The 22,954-nt window shown below is 57.3% G+C and overlaps 1 protein-coding gene across 3 annotated transcripts; it reads right to left on the minus strand.

The window, feature by feature from the left end:
• Positions 1 to 573: 573 nt before the first annotated feature.
• NANOS3 (nanos C2HC-type zinc finger 3) lies at positions 574 to 10,975 on the minus strand. 3 transcript variants are annotated; one of them, XM_032627686.1, is made up of 3 exons: positions 10,825 to 10,975; positions 2,823 to 3,096; positions 574 to 900 (listed from the first exon to the last, which is right to left on the minus strand). In XM_032627686.1, exons 1-3 carry the CDS (start codon positions 10,915 to 10,917, stop codon positions 833 to 835), a joined length of 435 nt encoding a protein of 144 aa, XP_032483577.1. In that variant the 5' UTR covers positions 10,918 to 10,975; the 3' UTR covers positions 574 to 832. The 3 variants fall into 3 exon arrangements, with proteins under 3 accessions (XP_032483577.1, XP_032483576.1, XP_032483575.1); XM_032627685.1 differs by lacking the exon at positions 10,825 to 10,975 and having other exon boundaries at positions 2,835 to 3,545; XM_032627684.1 differs by lacking the exon at positions 10,825 to 10,975 and having other exon boundaries at positions 2,823 to 3,545.
• Positions 10,976 to 22,954: the final 11,979 nt, after the last annotated feature.

Here is a 22,954-nt window from a genome sequence, read left to right on the forward strand (position 1 = left end):
CCCACCCCACCCCTGCCCCAGCCTAGAAGTCCTTCCCTTGCTCTGAAGAGCCTGCGTGTGACTCCATGGCCCCCAGTTGCTGGGGCATCGATGGTGACCTAAACGTTCACTAAGAGCCTCCTAGGTGAGGACAGTGATGGGGGGGAACCTCTGTCTCCCCATTGCTCTTCCTCAAGTCAGGCCCCCACCTCCAGGGTAGGGGATTCCACCTGATATTGTCAATATGCAGGGGGCGGCTGGAACAGTCTGCAAACACGAAGTGTCCCAGAAACAGCCTCACGATGCCAACCCAGCAGCAAGTGCCCTGCTCATAAGTGCCAGGCTGGGACGACCCCTCAGAACCCCATAGCTAACCTGTGGTGCCCACTCCCATTTTTCTGCACAAAGCAGCTCACCCCAAGGCCCCAGGGTAAACGGCAATCCAAACAGCAGTCGGGGCATGTGGAAGTCAGAGTAACGTGGGGGCAAGGGATGAGCCAGGAGAGGAGGGTCCCCAGCCCCATCGGCACAGTTCATGCTACCCTGTCCCAAGACCGGGCCTGCTATGATGCTGATCCATTCATAAACATTTATTGAGAGCTGACTGGGTGCCCAGCGCTGGGGAAGGAGGGCGGGGGTGCCTGAGAACCACCTCCTTCCGTGAGGGGGTCGGGGCACCCTTTGGGCTGTGCTTCCAGACGGGGCTCCTTTGCCAGGCCCTCAGGCTGCGGGCAGGGCCTAGGGGTGGATCCTCGGTGGGCGAGTCTTCCCTGAAATCCAGCCTCCAGTGAGCCTGGGTCCCCAACCCCAGGTGAAGGCAGGCAGCATCCCCGTCCTGCCCGCTCCAGCCTCCTTAGGCAGAAGTGGAGGGTAAGCAGGAAGAGGGGGTAGTTCCAGTAGGCTTCCCGGCACCTTTGGAACCTGGATTTTAAAAGCAGAAGGGGAGGAGAAAAACATTTAATAACAGGGATGATTCAATGCTCCGGAAGTACCGACTCAACCTGCAGGGCTGCCATGGCTCTGGCGCCACCTGCAGGCTATTTCTGGAATAGCACGCCCTGTGACATTCCCGGCCCCGGGCAGCCCCAGGTGGGACCCAGAGCCAGACACAAAGCGCAGAAATTCCAACTCAGTCCTGCCGTGCTGCCTCCTCCTGGGAGGACGGCCTCAGGCAGCCTTTCTGTGCCAATATCCTGGTGAGGGCTTCCCCCACCCCGCACGCCCGCGGAGGCAAGTTTTCCTGTTCTCTCGGACTTGAGGGGAAAAAAGGAAGACTCTGAGATCATCATCTTTGCGTCCCTTCAGCTTCCCACCTCTCCCAGTTGGACCTCGTCAGACCTCATAGGGAATACTATCTTCTCCTGGAGGCAGTCTCTTCTAACAGATGTTCACTGCACAGCTGCCGGGATAGGGAGGGGTACTCCCACCCGGTGACTTCCCCAGGGGCTCACAGTCTGATAGGCAGTACCCACACCGGGCACCCAAATGGGCGGGGGGACCGCCCGGTCAGACCCGTCTCCTCTGTTGCTGACTTCCTCAAAGTCAATGAAAGTTGCTAAAACGGATTTGTCTTTTAAAACCCTGCAGAAGCTGAGGTCTTTCTCATCTGTAATAATAACTTCAAAGCCTGCTGGTCCGTGGCCTTGCAGCATGGCAGCGTCAGGGGAAGCTGGTTAGAAATGCAGATGCTCAAGCCTCACCCAGACCTGCAGAACTGGAATCCACATTTGATGAGCAAGATGGGGGCGGGGGGAGCGCCCTATGTGGTGGACCGTGCAGTGTAGGGATAGCCCTTTAGACCTCAGGGAGGCTTCAGCCATCTCTCTCTTCTAAACTTCAGCCCCAGCCAGTGGCTGATTCGCACACAGCAAACTCATGGTAGTTCCCTCCAAACTGACATTTCCCCAGGCGCTGGGACTCTCCCTCTTCGCCGCCTTGAACACCTCTGCCCGGAGGACCAGGCTCTTCCAACGCCTTCAGATCCGTTCCCACGGTCCAGCCCGTTAGCCACGGTCTAACACATTCACAGTCCAACACATACAGACCTGGTCTTGTCCCTTCCTTGGCTCCCTAGTACTCAAGTCCAAACCCTTTGAGGTGACCAGCAAGGACCTACACGTCCTTGTGCCATCCCTGAAATCTCTGACACCTTCCCCTCCGACATACATGCACACATACTCTATCCCAGACACACCGAACTTCACTAAGTTCCTAAACGAGCCCCATTGCCTGGGCTCCACTTCAGCGCTCCACCAAACTGAATTAGGCTTCCAGAAATCACTTTCTCCAGGAAGGCCTCCTGGACCCCTTCACCTGGATCAGGTGCTTCCTCTAGACTCCCCCATGCCTGTGTTTTAACTCTCACTCTCCCATCTACCACGGTGGGCCAAGCCCAGCCCAGTGCTTGGCACCCGGCAAGCCTCAAAAACTATCTGGTGAATGAGTGAACAAGTGAGGCTCAGTTTCTCTAACTGAGCCATTTCCCTCTGGTCACACAGTTCCCACGAGCCAAGCCGGATTGGAGCCCCTGCTGTACCTATCCGCAGATCCCACCAGTAGTCCCCACAGCCTCCCTGCTAGATCACACCGCGCCTGGAAAAGGACGGTGTTTCCCTTACGGGCCCAGGGAGGGAGAGTGCCTTGCCCAAGGCCACACAGGGGACCCCATCCCCAGCTTACCAGGGTAGGGCAACAGTTCTAGAATACTGCTCTAAGCTGTCTACATGGATTATCACCCCCCAACCCTCTGAAGTGGGTTGTGACCCCAGGGGTTAACCCACTTCACAAAGGCCCCTAGGGGCTCAGCCCAGGGCAGACCCCCCTCCTCAAGTTCCCCCAGCCACCTGCACAGGCACCTCCTCCTCGGCAGTGTCCGGGGTCCTGCGTCCTGGCCTTGTCCGAGCGGACCAGCTTCCTGCCAGCCGAGTTGCGGGTGGTGTAGCTATAGACGGAGGTGTAGCCCTGGCCGGTGAGCGGACAGAAGCGGCGGGTGTGGGCATGGTCGCGAGTGGCACCACACTGGGGGCACACGTAGTCTCGAAGGATGGGGCACAGCACCCGGCCAGCTTCGTCCTTGAGCACGTGGGACTGGTAGATGGCCCGGGACTCGCCGTTGTGCTTGCAGAAAGAGCACAGACGTTCAGGAGCTGGTGAGGATTCTGGGCTGTGTGTCTGACCCTCCTCTGGTCCTGGCACTGGTTCTGGCTGGGGGTCCAGCCTGATCTCAGGCTCCTCTTCCCCATGCAGAGCCCCCACCAGGCGTGCCAAACCCAGGTAATCTGTCCATAGATTGAAGGTCCCCATGGCTGGACACTGTGTGCCAGGCCGAGGGGCAGAGAGAGAAGAAACCCAGCCGCCCCAAAGCTTGTCTTTCTACACCTTCCTTCTTAACCCTCCCTTCCCCTCTCTGGAGCCGAGCAGTCTGGGCTGTCAGTTCCCTCCTTATACCTCCAAGGGGGTGTGAAGAGGGAGGAGCAGGCTGTAGGAGGTTCCTTATTGTCACAGGGGGGGCTTGCTGCCGCTCCCCCAAAAATGCACCTGCCAAGGGGATGCATGGTCTCTGGGTGGGCTGGAGGCGAGGGGGGGGTGACAAGACACAGGCTGCAGGGGGCACCAGTAATATGGAGCCACACACCCCGCCCAGAGGGCATTGGGAGGGTGACCCCTCCTTAGAGCCTGCCTGCCTCTCCTGCCCCACAGGGTGATGGGGGTGGGAGGGTTGGAAGCCCCACCCGACAGACTAGCATTGATGTAACCAGTAACTTAGTAACTTCTTTCTTCCTTCTCCTGGGCTGGGGGAGGGGCCGGGTACCCCTGTGCTCTTTGGGAAGGGTTGGGGAGCTACTGATGTTCCAACTGTCTTCGGAAGGAGAATGGGCCTGGCTTATGGGGTGGGGGGTTAAGGACCAAGGCTCCCAGCTCTGGTCACCCTCAGGGAGCTTTCACACCACTTTTCAGTGGATCCCGCATTTAATGGATGAACAAACTGGGGTATGAAACCACCTGCCCCTGGGGTTATTCACAAAGACAAGCACAAAAGCCTGCCTCCCCACACAGTTAGTTACCAACGGAACTTTAGGTATTGGAGAGCCTTAGGACGAGCTCCTCCTGGTCCTGGGGTGGAAGGGGGGTGGAGCAGAGCACAGACACAAGTTGGGCTAATGGGGGGACCCGTAGCATTCGCCTGTGCCTTGATCTCCCCCTCAAATGAGACCTCAGCTCAGTCTCTGGAGGATAAGGTGTGCCCAGGAGTCACCCACGTGGGGCACACAGATGGGCAGGTGGAAGGATCAACTGGCATCAAGGTGCTAGGTGGGCAACTGAAGGTAAAGCAGGGGTCTGCTGGTACCAGGCAAGGAGGGTGAGAAACCTGGGCCCGGGACTTGAACCCAGAGAAGAGGTGCTTGCTGCCTACCCACCTCACTCATTCAATCATTCAAGAAAACTCTATTGAGCCTTTTGGAAGCAGGGCCTCACTAATCGGTTTCACAAAGGTTTCCCAGCTGCCCAGCCCTGAGCCTGTGATTCATGCCCCCAACCCTCCAGGATTTATTCTCCAAATCCAGCCTGTGTCTGTAAGGATCCCAGACACCAGCCCTCACCAAGGGGTGAGAGGCTGGGGTCAGGGTCAGGTACTGGCTGAGCAATTTTGGGGGGGAGTCCAGGGTGGGGTTTTTTTCCCCATCCCATTCCCCTTAGGCTGTGTCCGGCCCAGACACAGTGACATTCATCCCCCGGTGGGTCTGGCCTCCGTCCTCACAACCCACCGACAACAATGAATGTTGATTGTGACCTTTGCTGTGGCCTAAGGGAGGGGATGTGTTCAGGATCCCCTGGCCCCCCCAGATCTGGAAGGTGGGGGTCGTGATGGGTGGACGGCAGTTCCAGGCCTCGGGGTCCACTCAACGGTCGATGGTTTGCCTGAGCTGCCCAAACTCACCGACAGGTTGAATGTTCCCCCAAACCCTTGGCAACTTCTTGGGGAGTGGAGGCTGGGTGGGGGTGAGGGAACTGGATAGGATGAGGGGAGAGGGGAGGGAATAAGGAACTTATAGAATCATTAAGTCAGCAAATAGTTATTAGGTGCCAACTCTCTGCTCCGGGAACTGGAAAAAGCAGGAGATAAATAATAACAACAGTAGATATTTATGTCGCCTTTGCTATGTAAATGTAGCAGTACTGGGCGCTGGGCTCAGCTTTTCATGCATTTACCCAAAGCATCCTCAAAACGGCCCTCAGAGGTGCATATTACTTCCGTTTGTCAGTTTGGGAGACTGAGGCCCGTAGGGCACCGCTAGTGAGAGGCAGAGGAGGGATTCCTAGTGGCCCCAAGATGTCTGGCTGCCAAATGGTTCTTGTCCCGGAGGCATCGATGCAACAGAGAGATAAAACATTTTAATACAATGTAATTCCTTCGGTGAGCTACATCGTGTTCCGGGCACAATTGTTTCTGAATCACAAGAACCCCCAGGGGTTGTCAGTCTCCACTTTGCAAATTCGGGCCAGCAGTGGGGCCGCTACCAGGCAGGCCCCGCCCGCAGGTCCGCTTGCGGGACTTTGGACAGGGGCGAAGCAAAAGGACCACAGAGGACCACAGGTTGCCAGCCTGCCTGCAGGGTCTCGGGCATCTGAACTCAGGCCCTTGTGGCGGTCAGCGCCCAAGCGCACAGACACGCGAGGGCTGCCCCGTTAACGCGGGGTGCGGGTTCGCCCACCCTCGGGCCTCGAAATGGGCTGCAGTCAAATCCCTGCTTCGGCTCTGATTGCGTCAAGATGCTGCCCGCTCCGCATTTCTTCACCCGCAAACAGGGCCCCCAGTCCTTCCCTCCAGGGGCTGCGCAGAGTTGGGTGCCCGCCCCCTCGGGTGCCCCTAGGCGCAGTCTCGGGAGACCGCCCCCCACCTGGGTCTGGGGCCCTCCAAGGACAGTCTGGGAGGGGACTTCAAATTTCCTGTCCCCTCCCATTTCACTGAGGGCAATATCGAGCCCCAAAGGATGAATCCCCTGGCGTAACCCTAACGTGGATTAGGGCCCCCAGGGGTGCTGAGCTTGAGTGAACCCCAAAACGACCCTCCTTGGAGGCGGCCTGAGGCAGCGCAGCCCTTGAAGCCCCACCCCCGAGATCCCCACCTAGAGACAGCCTCCAGAGGCCCGCCCCTCAGAAGCCACAGACTCAGGCCCCTCCCCCAAGACCCGCCCCCTCAAAGCCCACCCATAAATTGCACGTCCCTAGGACCCTCCCTCTAAAGCCCGCCCAGATAGACTACCATGTAGCCCGCCCCCAAAAGTCAACCTCCATAAAACCCGCCCCCTAAGCCGGTTCTCAAAGAGCCCAGCTCCCTTAAGACCCGCTCCGGAGCCCCGCCCTCAGGGCCCCCCCACTGCAGACTTCCCATCTAGTTTTGGCTCTGGGAGCGCCCAAGGCTCCAGAACCCCGCCGTCTAGGATCTCTAAAGTCCGCCTGCCTAGACCCCCAGGGACCGCGTCCCTACGGAGTCCCCAAGGCCGTTCCCTGGAGCTCAACCCCGCTAAGGTCCGCCCTGGCACGACCTTCCCCCAAACCGGACCCCCTCGGAGCCCGCCCCCCGCAAGACCCGCGCCCCTTGAAATTCCCCACCTCATGGAGTCCCTTCCCCAGAGCCCGCCCTCTCGCCCACCCTGGGCCGGGGTCCAGTCACGTTCCCATCCCTGTCTGGAGCTCCGGGTGGGGCGCCCTCTCCCGTGGCCCATCCACCCGGCCTGCAGGGCCCCATTCAGGCACAGGGTATCCAGGACCTTCTCAGGGAGCATGTGGGGGGTGTCTTGCTTTGAAGATGGTGGTCCTAACAAGCAGAATATGGAGAGAGGAGGGGTAATAATAATAATGCTTTATATACGTCACCCTATTATTAGAATACCCATTTTATCGATGAGGAAGATGAGGCTCTGAGAGTTTGGAACAGAACTCTCTCGGCAGTTCCTAAAAAGCCTTTGTTCTTAACGACCACGAGGCTAGAATGCGGGGTCATCAGGCACGAGGTACTCTGGCCACACTGCGCGGGGTGGGGGGCTCCCCATGACACCGCTGCTCCTTCTATGCCTCCTCACAGGTTTCCCGGAGGGCTCTAACCTTGACCTACCTAGGAGGTAAGTTCCAGTGAAGGTGGGGCTAGGGCAAGAGGGCGGGGCTTCGGGCCAAGGGGAGGGGTGGGAGGCGGGCAGTGCCCAGACTCATCCTATGGGGGAGGGGCTGTCTGGGCACAACCTGGGGTCTGACTGTCTCCCTTCGTCATGGTAAGTGTTGGCTTCCCGCCCTCGGTGTCTGTCTGGGTCCTCTTGTGTGGGTCTGACCGTGTCCCTCACAGGCGGGGATTTGTCTGGGTCCCCAGCCCTGCTGTGTGCGCTGTCTCTGGCTGTCTGGGGTCGCCTGTGTGTGTCTGGCCCTTTACACCTGATCTCCCCTCTTTGTCTGTCCACCTGTAGGACAGACATGTCCGGGGCTGCCCTTTGGTGAAAGGCGGCCTCTGGTCTGTCTGCATCTCACTGTCTGCACCTGGGGCCCTTAAGCAGGGCACTGACTGTTCCTCCCACCAAGTGTCCTGAGGCCTTCTTGGGGTCTGACTGGGCCTCCAGTCTGACTTTGAAGCCCAGCAGGGTAGGAGGCAGGGAGCTGTCTCCTCCCACCCCCAACCCCGGGCCCTGGAGCAAGGCAGGGGTGCCCTTCAAGGTCTGCTTCTTCCTCATCCTTATTCCTGGGACCCTACACCCCAGCTGGGAGGGTCTCTCTGGGCAGGGGGCTGAGAATGACTGGGGTGGCGGGCAGCCTGGCAGCAGCCATGCTGACCCTGAGCCTATCCCCACCCCGACCCCCATCCTGAGCTCTGGGAAGGCAGGGCAGCTGGCACAGGGTCTGGGGGGTCAGGGTCGGAGGTGAGAGGTCTCAGTGGAGCCAGATGGGCAGGCAATGGATGGAGGCAGCTCTGCTGTCAAGTTGAAGAACAAGGTGGCGGGGCCGGGGGGGTGGGGGGCAGCATGAGGTCAGAGATGCAGGGCTTCCAGGGGGTGTCTAGTGGCTTGTGTGTCCCTGCGTGTGTCCCAGTGTACATCTGTCCTTGTGTCTGCGCCCTTGTGTGTGTGCATAGGAACTGGGGGGGCACACGGGGAGGAGGTGCTCAGGGCCTGGCAGACAAAGAGCCCATTGTGGAACATGCAGTAGCAGTGTATGTAGGGGTCCTACTGTGGGGTCCTGTTGATGGCCCGGGCTGTCTAGACTGGCGGGCAGGGGCCCCTCATTTCCATGATACCTGCATGGCCTCTCAGGTTCCCACCCCGCCCTCCCCGGGCCGTCTGCCCAGCTTCCTCTCCGCTGCCAGCTGCTCAGGCTTTTGACTCCGTGTCCTCAGACAAGGGGCTTGTCTGTCCTGCCCAGACCTGGGGGCGGCCAGTCGGCCAGGAGCCTGAGTTTCCTTCTGAAGACCACCAGATGTAGAGCCAGGGCTGGGGGAGGCGAGAATGCTCCCCTGGGTTGGAGTTGGGGGCTGTGGAGGGACCTGGGGCAGGTTGATGAGAAATTCAGACACTTCTACTGAGGCTTGTGGGCTCCATCTGCAAAAATGCAGGCCGCAGCTGCCTATGGGCCTGTTACTGGGGGGCTGTGATGGGCTTGGGGGTCTGAGCTACTCTGGTGGGCTATTTTAGGGGGTCTGTGGGTGTCTGTAAGTCCAGGCGGGTGTGTGCCACAGTGAGCAGCTGTCTCTATGCCAGCTGTGCGTGTGCATGTCGGCACTCCTGTGGGCTGCTGTTTGTGTACGGATGGATGTCAGTGTGACTGGTTGTGTGTCAGGCTAACGGTGGGTAATTGCAAGTCGATGTGTGAGCCAGTGTACGTGGGTGTCTGGCGTCTGTCAGCGTCACTGGGGGTGACTGTGGTTTGTGTCATCCAATTATGGTGCCCCCTGACCCTCCTCACTAAAACTTCAGCTCCGGGAGGGTAGGGATCTTCATCTCTTCTACCCCCAGTGCTAGAACAGTGCCTGGTACATTAACAGAGGCTCAGTAAGCAAGTGTTGGATTTGTGGGCTTCCAGGTGACTGTGGATTTCTGCATGTTCCTATGTCCTTTTCCTGTATGTCATTTTCACTGCACATGTTTTATTGTGTCTGTCTGTGGGTCAGTGATATTGTAGGTGTCCAAGGGTATAATCAAGTGTCAGGGTGGGTGACTATGGGTGTAGGTACTGTTGGAGTGTTGTATCTGTTTGTGGGTGACAGAGTTGTAATGGGTGTCTAGGAGGGTCAGTTTAACTGTATGTATGTAGGTCAAGAATACTATAACCCGATGTCAGGATGTCAAGCATCTGTGCAGGCCTTGTACCATCTGTGTGTATGTGTCTCAGGTTGCCTGGGTGACTGTGGGTGTGTCCTTGCCCGGGCGGGCACATGGACATCTACGAGTGCATGTCCAAGTTCTTGTGAATAATGGCGTCTATATGTACCTCTGTTGGGGCATTTACCTATCTGTGGTTGTCACAATTACTCTGGATGACAGCCCATGGGTGCCCATGGGACGGTGAGCCTAGGAGTATCTGTGGGTGCAGTGGAAAACTATGTGTGTGTCAGCGTTATATGCAAGGATGTGTCTACCACGGTCGGTGGCAGCTTCATTTCTCTGTGTGGCACTGTTTTCACGGGTGTCAGTCCTGGATGTCCGCGTCATTGTGGGTGATGTGTGTGCCCACGTGGCAGTGTTATGATGGGTGACTGTGTGTATGCATCAGAGTTCTTGCAGGTGATGTGAGTAATAATGGGGATGAGGTACGTCGGAGTATAGGGTGTGGATTTGGGGGTCTTCACCAGCGATTTGGGAATATCTAATTGTGACTCTGTAAATGTATCTGTGAGCCGTCCAGGGAGGTGGAGAATCGGTGGGAAAGGAAATGGGGGGAACTTAAATGTAGTGGGGTGGGGGGGCACTTCTCAGATCCCATCAGCCAATGAGGGGTCTTCTCCGTCCCCTCCTCCCTTCCCCCCCACCTCATGCCCTCCAGGGCGAGGGCCCTGTGAAAGGCTTTAAAAGGGCTCCCCAGCAGTGGGATTCCGGGCCATTTTTCCTTTTTATGGCCACTTTTGGAGGGCGTGATCCTGTTAGCAAACCTTCGCCCCAGTAAATACCCTGCAGCCTCCGCCGGTAATGACAAGCCGGCGGGGAGCCCACTGAGGGCTCCGGGGCTCCGGCAGGCGGCGCCGCTGCAGCCCCGGGCCCGCGGCCGCAGCGAGGCCCGAGCGAGGCCCCCGCCGGGATCGGTCTCTGCAGGGCCCGCACAGGCCTGCGCGGCCGTGAACTTGGCCGGGAGCGCCTTCCCGAATGCGCGCGCCAGCCGGGAGCCTCTCCCGGTCCCGGATATCCGAGGCCCCCACCCGCTCGGCGCCCCCAAGAACAAAGCTCGCCGCCGCCCTGTCCCAGGGCTCCCGCGGTCAGGTGTCAGGCGGCCTGGGCACCACTGCCCCTACGACCCTCGTCATGCCTCCCCGCCCCGCAGGGGCATCTCGGCCTGCCCTCCCCGCGGCGGCCCCCGCTCACTCGGGACTTGTGTGTCTGTCCCCTGTGGAGGGGTCTGGTCCTCCCGGGGCCCCTTCTCCGGGAAGGCGAGACACAGAGATGCCGCCGGGGCCTCCCCGCCCCCCTTCCCCAGCCGCCGCAACAATGGAGGGCCGGGCTGCAGAGGCCGGGTCGCCAGCCCCCCGTCCGCGAGCAGGTGCGCGAGGGGGCTGCGGCCGGGTCCCGCCGCCGCCCCGCCCGGCCGCGCCCCCTCCCCGTGGGCGGCCCCCGCGCCGCTCGCGCCCCCAGCCCGCCCGGCGCCCGCGCTCACCTTGTTTGGGGCCGCCGCCGCGTTTCCCCTCTCCTGTCCAAAACCCTCCCGGAAAAGCCCCCCGAGCCGAGGCGCCTGCACGGGAAATTGCATTTTGGCGGCTCCGGGGCTGGGCGGGGGCTCCCCAGGCCACGGGCAGGGGGAGGGGGCCGCGGTGCTCCGGCGCCGGCTCGAACCCGCGGCCGCCGCCTCCCGCCCACCCGCCTGTCTGTCTCGGTGACGTGCCCGCGCTCCCCGCCGCCGCCGCCCCCTCCCTCCTCCCCGCGCCGTGCCGGGCGGTGGGTCCAGCCGCGGCCGTGTGCGCCCCGAGGCCTCCCGCCAGGCGCACCGGGACACAAGAGGGGATGCCCATGGGCTCCAGGACGCAGCTCCCGGGCTCCGCGCAGGGGACACGGGGGCGCGAACGGGCACACGCAGGAGCCCAGATGCACGCAGACCTGAAAGGCGCACGGGGAGCAAACGCGCACAAAGGCACACGGACCACAAACACAGGGAAGGGTGTGCAAGGGGCTTCCAGACACAACCCCACCGGAGGAAATTGTAGGACATGCAGGAGCACCCGCCACACAAGGATGTCCATGAAACCCAGCCACACGCATAGGGACACCCAGGGTCACCCAGACACATGCAAGATACAGACACACACCACCTCCAAGGGACAGGAGGAATGTCCTCAGAACTGAAATATAGTACATAGAGGATCCCGGGGCACACACAGAAAATACTGGCACACAAATACACAGACTCACAGGAATGGCCCCAGAACACACACATGCATGCACACAGGCCCAGGGGCATACACAAGGTGCACAGACATACAGGTGTAAACATAAGACCAACACAGCTCCCCATTCATCAGGTGCACAGCCATGGGAACACCCTTACACACAATACCTCCACACACATGGATATATACACAGACACAACACACGGATATATACACAGAACAGAACTATATGTACAAAGGGTGGAGGCGCACTAGAATCCATAGAGCCAGCACGCATACCCACAAAACCCCCGGGCGGGGCCGCAGGGGTCTACAAGGACACACAAAATACAGGGACACTTGGGCATATGTGTGCCTGGGACCATCTGGTGTAGGCACACACACTTCACATACAGGAAGTGGACTCAAAAGTTAAACATGGGGTGGGACTCTTCTGGCTTCCTGGAATTGCTCACACAGAGCCCCCATCTTCACACACGCACACACACACACACCACGTACATGGGCACACACAGTAGGAAAAGTACACTGGCTGAGGATTCCTCCAGGGATCTGCACACAGGTTCCCCCCCCACCAAATACTCCCTAACAATACACACAATCCCTGCCTGTCGTGGCCACCTCGACGACTGGTGGAAAGAGGTCACCTCAGGGCAGATTGTGGTGCCAGCCGGACCTTCCATTGGCTGGGACTCAGCTGACAGATTTCTCATTCAGTTGATTTATTTCTCCCCTACTCCAGTCTGAAAAGGGGTAAAGGAAACCTTCGAGCCCCCCACCCCCAAGCCCAGGCCTTAACCTTTGTGGGCCAGGGCCCTGCTCCACCTGGCCATGCCCCTCCCCTTTGGGAGGACCCTCACCACAGTCCTCCCCTTTGGGAGGACCCTCACCACAGTCCTGTCTCACTTCTCCTTGACAAGTCTCCCTTTCCCATACCCTCCCCCCTTTCTTCAGGTTTCAACCCAGAAAGCCAAGCTCCAGCTGGTCCAGGAGGGTGGATGTCACCAGGACGCACCAGAGGCTATTGGGGTTCAGCCCTACTCTATACCTGACTTCCCCGCAAATGGGGGATAATTCCCTGGAAGAGAGGGCCACGCAAGGAAGAGGATGAGAGTAAGTAGTAACTGGGCCTCCGTGGGTGGGGAGAGCTTTGTTGATGTCCCTTATGTAGCCTCCCCCTTCTAACTGAAAAGGAGGGGATTGTTTTGGAATATACAACATTTATTCATTCAGTCCCAATCATCTCAGACTCTTCCTGGCAAGCCAATGAAGTGAATATTGTAATTTTTACATATGGGCAACTGAGGCCCAGAAAGGGACTGCCTCTTGCCTAGGGAGGCACAGCCTGTAGGTTGCAGAGCTGGGAATTTCCCCAAGGCCTTTCCTCATCTGCTTTCAGGATGGGCTTGAAGAAGCTCTCCCGCCAGCTTTCTGGCCTGCTGAGCTTCCCTCAGCTGCCAGCAGGGGGAAGCAGACTCCAGAGCCCTCCCGCTGTGGGGTCAGGCTGGCTCTCAATTCCCTCTTCCTCCCAGCCCTCCCCACATCCCAGCAGCTGAAGACTCTGCCTGGACCCCGCAGGCTGGAATCTCCAACTGTCAAGACGCAGGGGCTCCAGAAGAAAGGAGCTTTTCTTAAATAAAGCCCCTAGAACTGACATCCCGACCAAGGCCTCACTCGCACGTGGTCCCTCTTTTTTTTTTTTAAACATCTTTATTGGAGTATAATTGCTTTACAATGGTGTGTTAATTTCTGCTGCATAACAAAGTGCATCAGCTCTACGTATACATACATCCCCATATCTCCTCCCTCTTGCGTCTCCCTCCCACCCTCCCTATCCCACCCCTCTAGGTGGACACAAAGCACAGAACTGATCTCCCTGTGCTATGCGGCTGCTTCCCACTAGCTATCTATTTTACGTTTAGTAGTGTATATATGTCATGTCACTCTAAGCTCTAGCTCTACTCCTTCTTGCTGCAACACAGGCTGGCAGGCAGCCTCTGCATTCCTGAACTGGGTCAGACCAGGAGAGAGGATTCCTGGATCCCGGCCCAGTGTTTAGTCCCACCCCTACCCCAAAGTCCTCTGAATATCCCCTGGAGCCCAGCACAGGATGGGAGGGTCAGTGGGGGAAGCCCCAGTGCCCAAGCCGCCTGGTTCCTTCTGGCGTGGGAACTGCCCTCCCCACCCCACCCCAGCCCCCAGTTCCTGGGGCCCCTGCCAGTGCTGACTCATAGGGGACCCACGGCTGTGAGTCAGCAGCGGCCCTTCCTGAACCTCTCCCTGAGAGATTTCTCACCCTATGTCCCTCCTGTCCCCTTAAGGGTCTCCTCGGGGACCCAGATGTAGGCTTGGTGGGTGTGTAAACCAGAAGGCCCTTCTCAGCTCAATCAATCCCTGAGCTCCAGTCCCCAAGGACCCCCAAGGCTGTGGCTATGGGTGGATGTGGGATGCCTGGCTGTGGGGGTCTAGGGCAGTGCCCGTGTGTGCCCAGATGTGTGCCCCAGGCAAGGCCCAGGCTGTGAGCGTGCCTTCCTCTACACTCCACTGGAGTCTGGGCAGACGGTGCTCCAGGTCCATATGAGGCCCGGGCTGGGAGCTAGTTTACTCAACCACAGACCAGCTTCTCCAACCATTTTCCCCCTATCCGGAAATGGCAGCTCCATTCTTCTAGCTACTCGGGCCAAAACATTTCTTAGCAAATGCAATCCATTAACAAATTCAGTTACTGTCCCTTCTAAAGGCACCTAGAATCTTACCCTCTCCAGAGCCCCCATGCAGGTCCAGCCCCCATCATCTCTCCCCTGGACCTATGCAGTTGCCACCTCCTTGCTCTCCCTGTCCCAACCTCCCACAGTCTGTTCCACCGCAGCCCAAGGGCACCTGTGAACATCTTAGTCCCTCTTCTGCTCAGAACCCTCCATGGCTCCCATTTCATTCATACCAAAAGCCCAAGTCCACTCTGCAGCCCCACACACTCTATCCTGTCCCCTCCCTCCCTCACCTCCTCTACTCTGTCCCTTATTCGCTCTACTCCAACCACATGGGCCTCCTCACTGTTCCTCAAACACACCAGGTATTGTCTGGCCTCAGGACCTTTGCACAGGCTGTTCCCGCTGCCAAGAACTCTCTTCCCCCAGATACCCACCCACATGGCTGCCTCCCTCACCTCCTTCAGGTCTCTGCTTAAATATCATCTCCTCAGTGAGACCTTCCCTGACCCCCCCCCCCATTTAAAATCACACCCCCTTGCTTTATCCTGCTCTATTTTTTCTTTTCCATTGGCCTATCACCTTTGAACACACTGTATGTTTTACTGCATCTTCTTGTTTCTTGTCTGACTCCTTTAGTCACATGTCAGCTCCCTCAGGGCAGGAAGCTTTGACTTGATCACTGTTGGAGCACTGAGAGCAGAGTCTCAGACTGTTGTGTGGACGTATTGATAATTACCATGTTCCTGGCATGTTGGGGAACAAAAAAGACATAGCACCCTCCTGCCACTGTCGGGTGGGGCAGATAGTCACATAGCTAGCTGATTGCAATGAAGAGTTTTCAGTGCTGAAAGCCAGAAGCACAAGGGAGTATAGTGGAGGCATGGGGCCAGCCTGGAGGATGAGGTGCAATCAGGGAAGGCTTCTGGAGGAGGTGAGTTGAGGCAGGGCCTTGACAGCCAGTGAAGAGTTTGGATATAAGTACAGGGCTGGAAGATTTGGAGGGTTTTAATTTTTAGTTAGGTTTATTGAGGTATCATTTACGTAGAGTAAAATTCAGCCCTTATACTATTCTATGAGTTTTGACAAATGCATAGAGCTGTGTAACCACTGCCTGAATCACAATATAGCAGATATAATAGGAGTATGAGGTCACGAGCACCAGGCCGTGCACACAGCAATGGGGACACGGGTAGAAGCAGAGGGCCAGAGGGGAGACCAGTGTGGCTGGCTATCCATTGGCCTGGATTAGGACAGAGGCCTGGGGGACAGGTGGGAATGGGAAGCTTCAGGAAATGGGACGGACAGGTCTCAGAGATGGACCAAGTGTGGAGGTTGAGGAGGAAGGGTGGGCAGGTTGAGTCAGAGGCACCTGTGGGCCCCCCGGGAGGAGATGTTCAGAGAGGGAGGTCATCAATACGTGGTGGTAACCAAAGCTATGCCTAGGTCGGAGAGCATTTGAGAGGCATTCCACAAAGACTGAGGAGGAGGAGGACGGGAAGGAGGGAGGAGAAGGGCCACCAGGAGAATGTAGTGTCCTGTGGCCAAGGGGCAAGTGGGCAAAGGTGACAGATTCTTTTTTTTTTTTGGTCATGTGGTGTGGCATGCAGGATCTTAGTTCCCCCACCAGGGATCAAACCCATGCCCCCTGCGGTGGAAGCGTGGAGTCCTAACCACTGGACAGCCAGGGAGTTCTCAAAAGATGACAGAGTCTATTTAGAGGTCGAGGACAGTGATGACTGGGAAAATTGGCCTGACTCAGCAACTTGGTGTCAGTGGTGTGATCAGGCAGCCCCTTAAGAAGGAAGGAAGGGAAGGAAACAGAGGCAGTGAGCCCAGCGCGGCACTCTCCAACACGAGTACTGTATACTGTAAGCCACAAACGCAATTACAAATGTGTAATTAAAAAAATTTTTAGTAGCCCCTTTGCAAAAAAGTAAAAAGAAACAGGTGAAATGAATATTGATAATATATTCGATTTAACCTGATATACCCAAAATAGCATCGTTTCAACATGTAATCAAGATTTTAAAAACCCTCTCAATCAGATATTTCACATTCTTTAAAAAAGCTTGAGGGACTTCCCTGGTGGCGCAGTGGTTAAGGCTCCGTGCTCCCAGTGCAGGGGACCCAGGTTCCATCCCTGATCAGGGAACTAGATCCCACATGCATGCTGCAACCAATAGTTTGCGTGCCACAACTAAGGAGCCCTCGAGCCACAATTAAGGAGCCTGCCTGCTGCAACTAAGACTCGGTGCAACCAAATCAATAAACAAATATTTTAAAAAACCCAAAACTTTATATTTACAACATACCCAGATGTAGGCTGGCAGGCAGCCTCAATTTGGAATAGCCACATTTCAGGTGCCCAGTAGACAAGTGACAAGTGGCAGTGTCACTGGTAAAGCACAGATCTAGACAGGACCCAGTTTTACCCTTGTATGACTCACCTCATTCACATCTCCTTAATCCCCACCCTATCGGATCCTGTCTTTATTAGTTGATTTCCCCCACAAAAATTTGTACACAAATGTTCACAGCAGCATTATTCATGTTAGCCAAAAAGTGAAAAATACCCAAAGGTCCATTAACTGACGAATGGATTTTTTAAAATGTGGCATATCCATACCACATATGATTTGGCAATCAAAAGGAATGAAGTTGTGATACATGCCACAACATGAATGCATCTTGAAAAGTGAATGAAGCCAGTCACAAGTCACATTATATGAGTCCATTAATATAGAGACAGAAAGTAGTTTAGGGGCACCAGTGGCTGGGGGAGGGAAGGGACTTGGGGAGTGACCACCTATGGGTGCTGGGTTTCTTTTGGGGGACAATGAAAATGTTCTAAAATCGATTGTGGCAATGGTTATACAACTCTGTGAATATACTAAAAACATTGAGTTATTTAAATAGGTCGATTGTACGGTATGTGAATTTTATCTCAATAAAGCTGTTATAAAAAATATTTAACCTTAATTACTGAGTGTTTCTGTGCTCCCTTAAATTTTGCCTCCCAATGGAGTGCCTCTCTCTTCTCAACCTAGTCCAGGCCCTGCTATTCTTCCCAAACACCACGCTTAAGAGGGACAGATAAGGTGGAGAAAAGGCCCCAGGGCAGGTCCAAGGAGGGGAGGCCGGGGCAGAGATGTGCCCCCAGCGCCGTTGTTTCCTACCGGAAGTCATGGGCTTCCCTGAGTTGCAGGCTCTCCGAGGTGGGAAGAATGATTCCTCCAAAGCCCGATTCCAAGGGCCCCGGCCTACCGGCTCAACCAGACAGCCTGACTCAGTTTGCCCGCTGTATGCGTGTGACCTTCCGCTGTCCCCCTAGTGACTCAGGCTGTTTGGAAGCCCCCTCCCTGGGGATGCTTGGCTGCCCACGATGAGTTTTCACAGACATTGTGAAAGTGGGCTGGCGCCTCCCGGGCCCAGGCCGGGGTCCTGTGGGCAGCCCACCAGGGCCTTGTCCCCACAGCCTGTCTCCCCCAGAGGGCCTGGGTCTGGGGGAGGGAGGTGGGGAGCTCTTCTCAAAGGGCCTTTGTGGGAGCGGCTGGGACGCTTGCGGGGGGGGGGGGGGGGGCTGCCGGGGGACCACGCCCTGCGTGACTCACTCTTCATTGCTGGGCAGTGACTCACGCCTAGTCCCCCCCTCCTGCCCGCTTGCAGCAGGTGCTGCCAGCGCCAGTTTCGGGATGGCGGCCCCCCGAAGCCAGGTTCATGCCACCTTACACCGGGCCTGTGATCTGCACTCATTTCCAGGGGTGCCCACCCTGCCCTGCCCTCCTCGCCCTGCAGGGCTCAGACCACGGAGAAAACTTCCCACAGTCCCTCTTGTTCTTGTTGGGATGGGGCGGGGGGCACAGCCCTGGTACTGAGATGTGCCAGCTATTATCTCACGAATGATTCATGGAATCCCCAAATCACCGGAGTGGTAGGGCGTTCTTGCTACCTCCTTTAACAGATGAGGAAACTGAGGTTTGGTGAGATTATGAAGTTTGCCCGAAGACCCAAGAAGCAGATCAAACCCAGAGCTGGGGCATATCAAAGTGATGCCCGAGTGTATATAGGTAATGATCCCAGCTGCCTTGTGCATCAGTAATGGGTTACTGCAGCCTGTAATGTTGCGTCCATTTTACTGATGAGCAAACTGAGGCAATGAGCGCCTAAGCCACACCCGAGAGTGAGAGGCTGGGACGGGATTCGAACCGGTATCTGCAGCCGGGGCTTGTTCCGACGCTTCGCAACCGGCCTTGAGCACCCACTTGGGGGCTGGGGCGCCCCAGCCGCCGGGCCCCTCCAGCCGCCGGGGCCAGCCGGGAAAGGCCGCCCGCCAGGCTGCCGGGCGCCGCGCCCGCCTGCATCACGCCGCTGTGAGTCACCGAGCGCGCCGGCCCCGCCCCCCGCGCCAACAAACAGCGCGTTGCCTGGCAACCGCCGCAGGTTCCCCGCCCGGGCCGCGCTCGAGGACCGGGGTTCGAGCCTCCAGCCAGGTGGAAGCTGTGAGGGGCTCCGCGGGCTGGTGGCTTTATTCAGGTTAGGAACTTAGATCAGGCCTGCAGTCCTGGTTAGCATGGAGATGAGGGCAAAAGACACAGCAGTGGTTCAACGGCGGGGGGGTGGGGGTGGGGGTGGCGCGGGGTTGGAGTTGAGGGGGGTGGAGAACAGAGGGTCCCTAAGCCAGACCTGCCCCTGGTTCTCAGGAGGCCGGTGCCAGGGTCAGGGAATGGCACTGGAGACTCGCTGTGGGGTGAGACGTGCCCTGAGGAGCTGGGCTAGAGCTGTGGTCAAGAAGCCATTGTCCTAGACGGATCTGGGGAGCTGACCTGGGAGTGGGGATCAGGAGGGCTGTGGTGGGAGCTTTTGGCTTTTGACCATCCCCCCACCCTCAAAGGAGCTAACACAACGAGCACGTTCTATGTTCCAAGCTCTGTTCTACACACGTGTGTACCTATGGACATTAATGTTCACAACAGCTCTCTGACATTCCACTGGTATTATTCCCATTTGACACATGGGGAAACCGAGTCACAGAGAAGCAAAATCCTTTGCTAGAAGAGCATCAAGCTTGAAACCAGGCAAGGTGACTTGGGCTCCTTTGCTCCTGTCAGTGGGTGCATGCCCCCTCTTGGGGGCCGTCATATCTGTGGGAGTCTCCAGCGTGGTTATGAGTGACAAGTCCACTCGGAGCTTGGGTGGGACATGTAAGGCTGTAGTAGGGGCTGGGTGGGCTCCTTGGGGACTGTTGACACAAGGCTGTGTCCTCCAGAGGCTGTGCCAGGCCCCCTCCCAGGCTGCCAGGCTATTTGAGGGCAGGGAGAGAGTTCCCCAAGGGCCAGCATCACTTCACTCTAGGCTCCCCAGGACCCATACTAGCCACCACGGAGCTGCCCACGGGACCCCTAAGGGGGCTTCATGAGGGGTTTCGCAGGGCCCCAGACCCCATGGGATAGGGAAAAGAGTAGGCACCAACGCTGGAGCAGGGTGGGCAGGGACATGCCCCACCCCCACCCCTGGGTACCTTTGCGTCATTTAAGAAACGTTCATTTTACTTAAATGATTGATTAAATTACCCATATGTTTGAGTGAGGAGACAGAAGTGTACAGAGTCTCTGGAGAGTGTAAAGTCAGAGGGTCATGGTGGGAGGTGAGAAAGGCTTCCTGGAGGAGGTGATGGCCTAGGACCTGAAGGATGTTCACGAGTTGGCAGGTGGGTATGAAAGGCAGGTTGGAGAGAAGGTGGGGACCTGACAAGCAGGGTCTCGTAGGTGGCAAGGGGGACCATGGTGGAACTTTTCGCAGCGGATGGTAGAAGGGAGATGTGACTGGATTTAATTGGCTCTCTCTGGAGAATGGATGGAAGGAGTAAGGCTGGAAGCAAGGAGACAAGGGAGACCTGACTGTTGGAGTGTTTTCAGGCCAGAGATGATGGTGGCTCCGAAATACAGTTGCCAGATTTAGCAAATAAAAATACAGGAGACCTAGTTAAATTTGATATTTAGATATAGAGCAAGTAAAAACATTTTTTTGGGTAAAATATATCCCAACTATTGCATGGGACATACTGATACTAAATGATTCATTGTTTATCTGAAAATCAATTTTAACTGGGTGTCCTGTATTTTATCTGGCAAGAGTACTTGAGGGTCTCAGGGAACCCTGGGGATGGGGAAACGATAATATAACAACGGTGGAGCAAAGGCACTTTGAAGTGTGTACTACTATCATCCCCATTCTGCAGATAAGTAAACTGAGGCCCAGAGAGTTTTTTTTGTGTGTGTGTAACATGTCTCTACAGTTAGTAAGTAGGTGACCCCCGATTGGAACCTAGGCATGTTGATTACGGTTCACCAGCCGATTAGAGCTGGCATCCCCCCCTCCTCCCCGGGAGTGGGGTGGGGAATGGAACTTAGGCGCCAGGGTTTCCTCGGTTTCTGGTGACCCAGGTATAAGGGCCTTCTTAATGCAATAGACTCCTCAGCCCCCTCTTGCAGTCTGGGATCTGTGCCACCTCCTTTGCGTCTCAGGATACTGAGGCAGTGGGAGGGACGGGAGTCGGCCTCAGGGGGGCTCCTCTCCCCGGCTGAGGCTCGGCCTCGGCCTCCTCGAAGCCGGGAGGATCCGCCGTCTGCGCCCGCCGGCAGGGGGAGGGGGAGGGTTATTTTTACCTCCCTCCAGGCAGCCGGGGCGACAGGAAGCGAGCGCGCAGCCCGCCAGATGTGGGGAGCCAGACAGCTGGGAGCAGCCACAGCTGGACTGGCGGCCGGCTGGGGGCGGGGGGAGGCAGGGTGTGCAGAGGGCGGATCCCAGGCTCAGGTCCCCCCTTTGTTCCCGGCCGCCCCAGCCTCCCCTCTGAGGTCCCCCCTCACTCCCATCCCCGCTTGCTCATCTCAGGGGTGACCTCGCTGTCCCCCATCTTTGCGCTAGTGTCCCCGGTGCTCATGGGCTCTTGGGAATCGGGCGGAGAGGGGACCCTGCTTCTAGCCCCGGGGACCCCCTGGTCCTAGCAGAGTGAGGAGTGGAAGCGGGAGACAGCCAGCCCCTCGCCGGCCCTGCCTGCCACCGCCATTGTTTACCCGTCGGCTGCCTCCTAGGAAACTTAACCCGCCCGCGGTAATTTTATTTGGGAACTTCGGCCAGTTGCCATAGCAACCCCCAGTGACGTCAGAGGGGCTGGGGCCCGAAATCCCCGGGAAAGGGGGGATGGGTTTAGGGGGGGAGACCCCCCCAGGAGGGACCCTCCTTAACCCTGCGGCTGCCGGGCCCCAGTCAGAGGGGAGATGGCAGCCAGATGCGACACCTCTTGGGCGCCCCCATTCTGGCCCGGTGCCAAGTTAGGGTGGCCGGCCAGGCCCTGATGTCATTCAGTGCTGGGTGGGTGGTGAGTCAGTCCTCGGGTGGGGGCTGGGCCAGGCCTGGGGGGCTCTTCCTATCTGACTCACCCCTCCCCCAGCACCCTGATGGACCTTGCCCTGGGGATTTCAGGCACCTGGCTGGGGGTCCCCATAGATCCCTGGGGTCTCTCTGCCGCTCTGAACTGTAGGTGGGTAGGCAAGGGCTTTTCTGGTTCTCTCAACACCAGTTTGGTGGGGTTGAATGAAAGGGTTAGTGTCAGTGAACTGGGGCCACCACACAATGTCCTTCCCCGGATGTGGGGAGTGGCTGGTGTCCTAGTGAGGGGGCAGGTGGTGGGATCCCAGCTCAGTCCATAACACAGCCTGTCACCAGGGTGATGGGAGGCAGGGGCCCTGACTGGCAAGGAGGAGCAGAGCACCAGCCTGGGGCTGGGCTGGGAGGAGCCACCCTAACCACAGTGACGTGGGACTTCCTCGGCAGGGCCTGTTTGATGTCTCTGTGTGCAGCGTTGCCATGGGGCCAGGCAGGCGGCCCTGCGTATGAGCCGGGGTGGCCTACAGGGTGGCTGAGTCTGTCAGGGTCCTTTGACCCAGCTCCCCCAACCTAGGTGTGCATGACAGCGTAACCCTGGCGTACCTATGTGAACATGCTTACCCAGCTTTGACCCCGCCTCAGGCCCTGGACCAGGAAGGACATGGTGCAGCTCATCTCTGAATCTCATAACAACTGCAAAAGGCACATTTTCAGGCCCATTTTACAGATAAACTGAGGCTCAGAGAGGTGTGATTACTTGGCCAAAGACATCCAGCTAGAAGCTGGAGAGCAAAAATTGGAAACTTAGTTTTTCCACTCTGCTCCCCGCCCCCCACCATCACACTGGTCTCCTCACTGTTTCTCAAATACTCCAGGAACTTCCTGCCTCAGGGCCTTTGCACTGGCTGTTCCCTCTCTACCTGAAACTCTCTTCCTCCAACATGTCTGCATGGCTTCTCCCTTGCCTCCTATAAATCTTTGTTCAAATGTCACCTCCTCCTCAGGGTAGCCTTTCCTGACCTGGCCCCCACTAACTCCCTCCTCATCTCCTTTGCCCCCTTCTATTCTCTCCCTAACACATACCATACCACCCAACACACCATGTATCTTTATACCTGTCTATTTATTGTGTATTTCCCCATAGATGTGGACTCCATGAGGGCAGGGTTTTTTTTCTGGCTTGTTCTCTGCTGTGTTCCCAGTGCCCAGAACAGCACCTGGCACACAGCAGGCACTCAAGAATGTTTGAAGAATGAACAAATGGGCGTGTATGTCCTGTGCCACTTGACCGCTTGGCCTGGTCTCA

This window comes from Phocoena sinus, chromosome 3, assembly GCF_008692025.1.
Source record: "Phocoena sinus isolate mPhoSin1 chromosome 3, mPhoSin1.pri, whole genome shotgun sequence".
NCBI classification, from domain to species: Eukaryota; Metazoa; Chordata; class Mammalia; order Artiodactyla; family Phocoenidae; genus Phocoena; species Phocoena sinus.

Bases quoted from the DNA above. Each gene is read 5' to 3' on its own strand.
- NANOS3 (XM_032627684.1), bottom strand. From the start codon at position 3,282: ATGGGGACCTTCAATCTATGGACAGATTACCTGGGTTTGGCACGCCTG. The intron at 901-2,822 runs GTGGCTGGGGGA...TTTAAAATCCAG, and splicing joins AGGAGGAGGTGCCTGTGCAG to GTTCCAAAGGTGCCGGGAAG.